General features: G+C 38.0%; 1 protein-coding gene across 2 annotated transcripts; it reads left to right on the top strand.

The window, feature by feature from the left end:
* The first annotated feature begins 2,381 nt into the window (after nucleotides 1–2,381).
* On the top strand, nucleotides 2,382–7,979 carry rusf1 (RUS family member 1). 2 transcript variants are annotated; one of them, XM_085156749.1, is made up of 14 exons: nucleotides 2,382–2,591; nucleotides 4,188–4,265; nucleotides 4,346–4,460; nucleotides 4,555–4,600; nucleotides 4,860–4,892; nucleotides 4,978–5,083; nucleotides 5,297–5,398; nucleotides 5,724–5,794; nucleotides 6,260–6,444; nucleotides 6,553–6,610; nucleotides 7,342–7,406; nucleotides 7,492–7,629; nucleotides 7,710–7,778; nucleotides 7,866–7,979. In XM_085156749.1, exons 1-14 carry the CDS (start codon nucleotides 2,526–2,528, stop codon nucleotides 7,949–7,951), a joined length of 1,218 nt encoding a protein of 405 aa, XP_085012875.1. In that variant the 5' UTR covers nucleotides 2,382–2,525; the 3' UTR covers nucleotides 7,952–7,979. The 2 variants fall into 2 exon arrangements, with proteins under 2 accessions (XP_085012875.1, XP_085012874.1); XM_085156748.1 differs by lacking the exon at nucleotides 2,382–2,591 and adding an exon at nucleotides 3,666–4,112.
* The last annotated feature ends 980 nt before the right edge of the window (nucleotides 7,980–8,959 follow it).

The raw sequence follows: 8,959 nt of genomic DNA, 5'->3' as shown, positions 1-8,959 counted from the left end.
CAAAAACTGCAATAAAATGATGACATATATTATTAAATATAATTTGAACCCTATGAGATGTAACTTACCTATGGTAATGAATCTAAACCTTAGCCTTTGCTATCTGAATATATCATTCTCATTTATTTATTTATTTATTTTTGACACTAGGGCCACGGTCAAACTCAGTTTTACTCATTGCAACTAATTTGACAGAGGTCTAGGCTGATTATCAGACCATTCAAAGTCTTAACAGTTCCACATCTTCACTTGAACCCATCCTCACCCCCCTTTTTTTTGTACTTTTAGCTGTTTATATAAGGGCATTTTAACCACTGTAAACACCTCGTGACAGTCTGGTATTTTTCCTGCCTTACTTAAATCTTGTTAAACCACATTTAAAGAAAAACAGTCTAAATCTGTCTGTTGTTAATAACTGCAGACACATAACTAATCTTACATTACTTTGTAGAATTTTAAGGGGAAAAAACCATCCACGAGTTACCACTGACACTACACTATGAAGATTTCTAATGATTTCTGCAATGTTGTAACTACAGAGGTGGGCAGGCCAATGGAGGGTGGGACTTTGGTGTTTGTCTTGGGAATTTTAGCTCATGTGTCATACCCTATGACAATTACGGATTAACTTACACCAGTTACCATGGTCACTTGATTAACAATCACAATACGTGGTTGTTAATTGAGTGTGTCATAAGCGTGTGTCATCAACTATGTCTGCTGACTGACGCACTATCAGTTTCATTGATGTTGATAACAGTATGGCTAAAACCGCCTTCAGTTTAACTTTGATCAGAAAGCGGTCCTGACCACTGGAGTCTCACAGATGCTGACCTCACTTTGCAGATTTCCTGGGCCACATTATGAACATTGTTAGAATCTGATTTATCACCACAGAGATATAATAATAATGGATTGGATTTATATAGCGCTTTTCAAGGCACCCAAAGTGCTTTACAATTCCGTTATTCATTCACTCTCACATTCACACACTGGTGTAGCCACAGCTGCCCTGGGGCAGACTGACAGAAGTGAGGCTGCCATATCGCGCCATTGGCCCCTCTGGCCAACACCAGTACGTGGTAGGGTAAAGTGTCTTGCCCAAGGACACAACAACCCAGACAGAGAGCCCGGGGATCGAACTGGCAACCTTCCGGTTACAGATGCGCTTCCCAACCCCCAGCGACCGTGGCGCTGGGGATATAATAAAGATTCAGCAGTTATCATGTAACTGAATAACTCATCCATGTATCTCTAGTTTGCTGGATGATTGCAATGCACTGCTTACAGGAATCTTAAGAAACTACCTTGAACAACTAAAGCCACAGCTTGCAAAATTATAGGTAAATATTTAACTATGTAACTACTATAACTATTTATTTATAATTGAAAAAATATATTTATCTATATGTACTTCTGCATCCAAAGTTTTATAAATCACTTTCCATCCAGTATTAAAACTTTTAAAGTTTTAAAACTTTAAAAGTTTTAATACTGGATTTTATATTTCAGTAGCTCTCTGGCATGCTCATAAAAATGATGAACTATGAACCCAGGTCTTTACGAACACTAGACACGCTTTGGCTTCAACATTTTTACTGGTCTACTGCTGATTAGTTTCTTATTGAATTTCTATTTCTTTATCAGTTTAACTTCTGTGCTTCACATAAAGCATGTCTTTCTTACATCCGCAGGTTGAATTATATTAGGCTTACAAATGTCCTTTTTGATAAAGCATATAGCTAGGGCTGGATCAGGTGACCCTGATTCTTGCCTTAGAATTGGCTTAGGCTACTAGGGGCTTCCAATGATGCATTACTGTTTCTTCTTCACTGTGTGTTTACACACCTGCATTTAATCATTAGTTAATATTAAACTCTGGATCTCCTCCACAGTCTGTCTTTTGTCCTATTTCTCTTCCCTCACCCCCAATCTGTCACAGCAGATGGTCACCCCTCCCCAAACCTAGTTCTGTTAGAGGTTTCTTCTTGTTAAAAGGGACTTTTCCCTTCTCACTGTTGCCAAGTGTTTGGTGAAAGGGGGTCATTTGATTGATGGGATTTTCTCTGTGTTATTGTAAGTTCATTACCTTGCAGTATAAAGTACCTTGAGGCAACTGTTATTATATTTGGCACTACATAAATGAAATTGAATTAAATCAATTTTACAAAGTGTCACAGCTATAATGTTTGTGGTAGTCTGAGTATCTTGACTTGACTTTAATACCAGTAAAACAGGAGTGAACACAGCAGAGCACAGGTGGGTTTGCAAGATAAACAACTGGAACTCAAGAATTAACTGGTTAATAAACTGGTTGAAAAACCATTCGTAGTTAAGCAAATGGTCCTTAGGTACAAAAGTTCGATTACTGCTTTCTGCAGCAGTGAAGTTTGTTTCCTCAGAATGTGGGTTAACTCCCCAGTAAGGACCAGAAAAACCTCCCACCAACTTCCTGTCTTTGCAAAGTACTGTGATTGGACTTGGCTCCCATTAGGCAGGTTATTTTCCAGCTGGTAAAAGGGGGAATGGACAAGGCAGGTACGTGGATTAGTCCAGGTTCTCCAGAGAGGAACACAGGAAATGAAAGGCAGGTGAGTGTCTCACGGGTTAAACCCAAGCAAACAGTTCATAACAAAGGTAAAAGAAAGAAAGGCCTCCAAGTAAATAATTTGCCCACTCCAGCTCTTCTCCCACAGGGGAATTGTAGAAAAGGGGGCTGGCATTTATTTTTACATTGAACATAAAGTATGGATTTACACGTAACATATTTGACATAAGATAAAACAAAAACAACAACACAAAATCCGACATACCTGATAACAAAGGTAAAAGAAAGAAAGGCCTCCAAGTAAATAATTTGCCCACTCCAGCTCCTACGACCAAATACAAACAGTGGGGAAGAGGGTTAGCTCAACCCACCACAACTTCCAAGCTAGCAAGAAGTATATATCCATGCTAGCATTTATGGCGCCTAAAACTCATTTATGATGCATACATACTACACACTTGTAACATCTAACAAAAAACAGGCTTAATAATGACAATAATTGAACTAAAATCACAATCAGGAACATCCAGGTGGCTAAATATGCATTATATGAGCGTTTTACAGTGTTGGGAAAGAAATGACACCCACCTCTCCCACAGGGGAATTGTAGAAAAGGGGAGAGGCAAAAGGGGTACACTGTATTTATAGGGTTGCACCAAAGAAGAAGAAGAAAAGAATGAGGAGGGGCTCTAACTGATAATGAACATAACTACAGGCTTGGAGGTCCTAAAAGTCACGTATAAAAGGAACAGTTTGGGGGTTTAGGACACATTTTGTGTAATTATAACAATGTGATTCATGACCCTGTTACATTTATACTTTTATGTTTAATTTTAAATCACCTGGAAGTTAAAGAATGGAAAAATGGTTAAATTACGTGAAGTTCATTGCACGAGCCGTATGAAGTAAGGTTGGTGAAATTTAGGGGAAAGAAACTGTAGATATTGTCTCAAATGAATGTCCATTGCAATGTTGGTATCACATTTTTATTTATTATTTATATTTTATTTATTTATCCTGCTTGTGTACGCTTTTTGTGTTTTATTTGACAGTATTTGCTTTTTATCATCTGAGTTCATTCATGTTAACTGACACATGGTTATGAAAAATATTTATTGTTCCGCCAGCAAGACCGTAAAAAGCAGTTTCTTTGACGTCATTTGAGCGTCTCCTTTGGGGCTCCGCCTTGAACTTCTAATCCACCAATGAGTGATCGGGAAACTGTGAGTGCGGAAGCAAACCCGGAAACTTCACAAATCAAAACAAAACAAGACACGTCGGCTCTGTCACGCTAAAGTCCACTTTTAGCTGGGCTTGAATTAAATGCATTCCAGTGGATCTGAAGCCGCAGAATTGCTCAGTTTGTTTAAAAAAATCGTTTACATCCCTCCGACTATCGCTCTTAAAAGTATAAATGGAGACGGACAAAGGTGTGGTTTTGGCAACAGAGAGATATGGCAGTGCAGAATCCTGGAAGTATGTATCGAAAGATGGAGTGATGGAGAGGAGGAGAGATGGGAGTGAAGGTCACTCAGGAGGAAACTCGGTTTTTGGAGTTTTTAAAGTAAGGCACAAGTGAACTTAATTGTGCTTACGCTAACTGCAAACATCAACCTGAAGTTTGAACTTTTGCTTTCAGAGCGTCTTTCTGCCTCAAGGTTATCCAGAGAGTGTGAGTGATGATTATCTGCAGTACCAGTTCTGGGATACAATGCAGGTACAGTGGGTAATACAACAGGGATAGTTACATATCTGTGACATTAAACCCCTTCAGTCACGCTCTTCCTCCTTTCTCAGGCCTTCTCCAGCTCTCTGTCAGGGACTCTCGCCACTCAGGCTTCTCTCAGAGGTGTTGGTGTTGGAAACCAGGAGGCCACCGTAGCTGCAGCCACTGTTACCTGGTTATTAAAAGGTGGAAAAATATATATGTACATTTACATTAACCCTGCACAGCTCGTGCTGACCTCACTGGTGTTTCGATAACAAACAAATGTGTCTCCCTGCAGATGGGACTGGCATGTTGGGAAGAATCCTCTTCGCCTGGCGGAAAGGGTAAGGCTTATATGAGAAGATCTAACCCAGTGTGCAAAACCAAAAACTTTAGATTCTACAACTGTGGCCACTGATGATAAATTTTTTTAAAGTGCATAAAATTCAGTGCTTTAAGGAAATTTAAGGAAGTGATTCTATCAGTATTTCCTTCAATGCCATTTGCCAGTCCTTTCTCATATATATACAACACTGGCTTTTAGAATTGGCTTTTGTTCTGATAGAAATTATGTTCAAAGTAAGTTTCTTCGTCTTTTTCCAGGAGTAAGCTGGACTCTGAAGCAAAAAAGTGGAGGTATGTGATAAATGTGTAAGACAGGTCATTCCAGTCACCACAGGAAACCCATCTGAGTTTTGTTTGTTTTTTATTTCCCAATTAGACTTTTTGCTGATGTGCTCAATGACATTGCCATGTTCATGGAAATATTGGCTCCTTACTTTCCTGCTTGCTTCACCTTCATTGTGTGCACTGCAGGGATATTCAAGGTAACAAACAAACAAAAAACAGGTTAATTCTGATCAAAATTATTTAATGTACACCACAATTTAAAAGGCTATTCCCATTGCTAAATAGGTGATATAAAAATGAAATTCCTGTCTAGTTGACCAAGGACAGCCCAGGTGCAAGGATGCAGAAAAAGTATAAAACGTTACGTTGCGTTATCTTGCATGTCATCCATTTGTGTTTGTCTTCTCCAGTCTATTGTTGGAGTGGCAGGTGGTGCGACCAGAGCGGCTCTCACTGTTCATCAGGCCCGCAGAGACAACATGGCTGACATCTCTGCCAAAGACGGCAGTCAGGTAGCTGCCACTTCCTACTTTCATCACACTGTGTATCATCAAGCTAACCAATGTGAGCAGTTTTACACTGTTCATTGTCTAGATGTTTTCAGTCTTTCAAATGTACCAGGATGGAAACTTAATGTGATGGTAATTAGAAAAGGATATATTCTGTATACAGTATTTTGGTGTGGCACAAGAAAGAAGCACAAAAAGCCCTTTAATGGTAGTTTTAAGTTAAACCAGGTAAAGCACGTTTGATTAATAATAACAGCAACATTTCAGGTAATTTGTAGCAAATCTGTAAAGCCATCATAACATCATCATCTCTGTGTTTTCCCTTTAGGAGACTTTAGTGAATCTGGCCGGACTGCTGGTCAGTCTGATACTCATTCCCCTCGTCACTGATAATCCAGTGTAAGTTTCGCTATATTTAAAATACTAATTATATTCTTAACAGGTCAGTTTACCCCAAAAAACATGTTTTTTCTCCAGCCTGCAATGCTGTTTATGATTGTTTTGATGTGAGGTTCTAGTTTTGGAGAAAAACTTTTTCTTGGCACTTTGAGCCTTCAAGGTGATTGTGGTACAGTTTTATTATATTATAAGACAAGGTGGACATCTCCTTAGCTGGTGCTTCCAAACCCAGACAAAATGATCTAGAAGGATCGGGTCGAGTAAATTTGACTTAAAGTACTGCACAGCAAGTAAAGTTATCAAAGGAAAAAAAAAATAAAAAAGAAGAACAAAAAAAATAATAATCAAAGTATTGGATAATAAAAAAAAAAAAAGTAAATAATGAGGGTGAACTGTTGCTTTAGAGTGTTTCATGCCTCTAACATCACCCACCTCCGTCTCCTTCTCCCTTTCTGTCTTGTTTAGATTGACTCTCTGCCTCTTCTTCCTCTTCACTGTGCTTCATCTTTTTGCCAACTACAAGGCTGTGCGTTCAGTTGTCATGGAAACCTTCAACGAAGCACGGCTTTCTATCGTACTGCAGCAGTACCTGAAGGACAAACGAATCCTGAGTCCACCAGAGGCCAATCAGAGAGAACCAGTTTTCTTTGGTAAGAATTAAGGTTTTTTTGCTATCACACCGGCAGGGTAGAGTCCTGTGTCGAGTCATAGTAAATCTTATTAAGTTGTCTTCTGTTTTGCTTTTGATTTTGTTTTAGAGTTTGGGCAAACTGTGCCGATAAAGCTTGGAGTGAGGCTGCAGGAGATTGCACAGAGGTGATTTCAAAACTTGGTTTGCACGCATTTAAATGTTGCAATAGCAATGAAAATATGCAGGGGAAGAGTGAGACAAGGAGGAAAAATCCAGAACAGGGAAGTTTTTATTAAATAGTTAAAGTCAGACACTGAAAAGCTGCTTTTGCCACCCAAAGAAAAAAGAAATAAAAAGCACGACAAAACCCAAATGTTGGTCACTTCAGATGACAGAGCTAAGTTGAGATTTTAGATCTGAAAATTATCTTATTTCTGAGATACTATCCTGAAAGTTTTTACTTATGGACACTAAAAAAATTAATTTCAGTGGCAGAAACAAGACACCGTAGTCAGCCAAACCCCCTCTAAACGTTAATTTCTCAAATTGCATGTTTTCGATTCTCTTCCTTGCGTCTTAGTTCCTCAAACCAATGCAAGTGGAGGAAGCAAAGAAGAAGAAGGCTTTTCTCATTTCATGTGCCTCCATGTCTCTTCTGTCCACCTCCCTCTGACCCCCAAATCAGTCTGTCTTAAATCACACACAGAAACAGTGATGGGCAGAAAGTTTGATGATCTTAAATAACTGAAACAGTTTATGGATAAAAACGATGAGCTGTTTAAAGATTCCTCCTCCTGCCACAGTTTGTGTATTCCAGCTGTGAGCCACTGGTCTGTTATATGTTGAAGTTTAAAACACTTTGGAAACATGTGATACAACTAAAAGGAATTTCATTATCGTTCCGCTCATTTTGCAGCCCAGAAGATCTTGAGTTGGCTTTGAAGGAAAACAGCATGCCTTACCTGTTAGGAGTCAGAAATGGTATGCTGTCTTCCACCCATGCAAAGAAAAGCAGCATGTTTACATACTTGGAAAGTTATTTTTAAACCTCCTGTCTTTCTTGCAGGTTGTGTATGTGTTTGTTTGGGACCAGAAGCTTCAGTGAGTGACGAAATCAGAGCGATGTGCCAGGCGGTAATACTCAGCAACATGCTGAGCTCGTCAAACTCCAGAGAAGCTACAGGGGCTGCACCGAAACAGCAAAGTGAGCCTCTACCTCTTTCCATGTTTATAAATAGACTGTTTAAATGTGAAGAACTGTAAAACTTCCTCTTTTCTTTTTAGAAGGTCACTGGGAAATGGTGCACAAGAGTCACAAGCTGATGGATGTCATTTTCAATCCATTACTTAAGGGTGAGCACATGCAAAACTGCTTTAACTTAGCAATCATCCTCTCTGATTCCTTTAGTGGAAGCATGATTCTGGAAATGTCACCTTCAGGTGCTGAAGCTGCAGGATGGGACATGAAACGAACCCTGATCGACTGGGATGAGTGGAGAGTCGAGTGGAAAACAAAAAGCAGCTGAGAAGCTTTAAATAAACAAAGGTGTTTTTAAGTATGCCTGATTTGATTCATTTAGCTGCCCCAACTCTCGAGAGAAAAATAGTTTATATGTTTACGAGAATAATATTTTATTTATTTTTATATTTTAAGTAATTAAAAAAAAACCCAGCAGATCACCACGGAGAAAATGATCTTGGAGCTTTTTTTGTGGGTATTTTGAAGAAAATATCCTCCTCCTGTTGAAGGGGGCGGTATTAAACTGCCTTAACCAATCAAGGCACAACAAAGAAGAGGAAGCAACAACATCCGGTGCAAAGCGGATATGTCAAGTTCGAAACATCGTTGAGTAAAATTAGAATTTAGATTTACTACTAGTACGTAAACACATAATAATAATAATAATAATAATAATAATAATAATAATAATAATAATAATAATACTTAGTTTTCTTACATGCCACAGGTCTATTTCTTACTTTGTTCTTAACTTTGTTTTTTTGTCATTAAAAAATGAAAAAGTAGATTAAAATACAAGTGAATTTACAAAATGAGACAAGAATCACTATAAGAGTAAATGTAAACATAATAGATACATAATTCAGTCCTCTCAGTCAATTTTAGTCTTAGTGAATTGTGGCTGTGTTTTAAAGTACATATATTTTTTAATTCCTAAATTCAATTTATTACATTACAGTAAGACAACAAGTGATTTTTATGGACAGATCTTTCTGGGGAAACCACAGTTGCTGAATGATAACACGAAATTGTAGACTTAACCCCCAAAAAGAAAAAGCTATTAGTTTAGGAGATCATTTCAAAGAAATATCACATTTATGGATCCAGCAAATTAATTTTCTGTAGTTTTCACCATATGGTTAAGCATAATCTCAATATCAGGCATTTTCACAAATACCACGATTTTTGAAAAAAAATCATATTAATTATCAATCATAAATATTATTAATTTTTAATGATAAATGTAAAAAAAAAAGCTACATATTTCTAAGGAAGAATAAATGCGACCTTTATT

Source organism: Neolamprologus multifasciatus, chromosome 4 (genome assembly GCF_963576455.1).
Source record: "Neolamprologus multifasciatus chromosome 4, fNeoMul1.2, whole genome shotgun sequence".
Classification (NCBI taxonomy): domain Eukaryota; kingdom Metazoa; phylum Chordata; class Actinopteri; order Cichliformes; family Cichlidae; genus Neolamprologus; species Neolamprologus multifasciatus.
This window is presented reverse-complemented; position numbering and strand designations above follow the sequence as displayed.

Bases quoted from the DNA above. Each gene is read 5' to 3' on its own strand.
- rusf1 (XM_085156748.1), top strand. From the start codon at position 3,963: ATGGAGACGGACAAAGGTGTGGTTTTGGCAACAGAGAGATATGGCAGT. The intron at 5,399-5,723 runs GTAGCTGCCACT...TTTTCCCTTTAG, and splicing joins CTGCCAAAGACGGCAGTCAG to GAGACTTTAGTGAATCTGGC. The intron at 7,407-7,491 runs GTATGCTGTCTT...TCTTTCTTGCAG, and splicing joins CCTGTTAGGAGTCAGAAATG to GTTGTGTATGTGTTTGTTTG.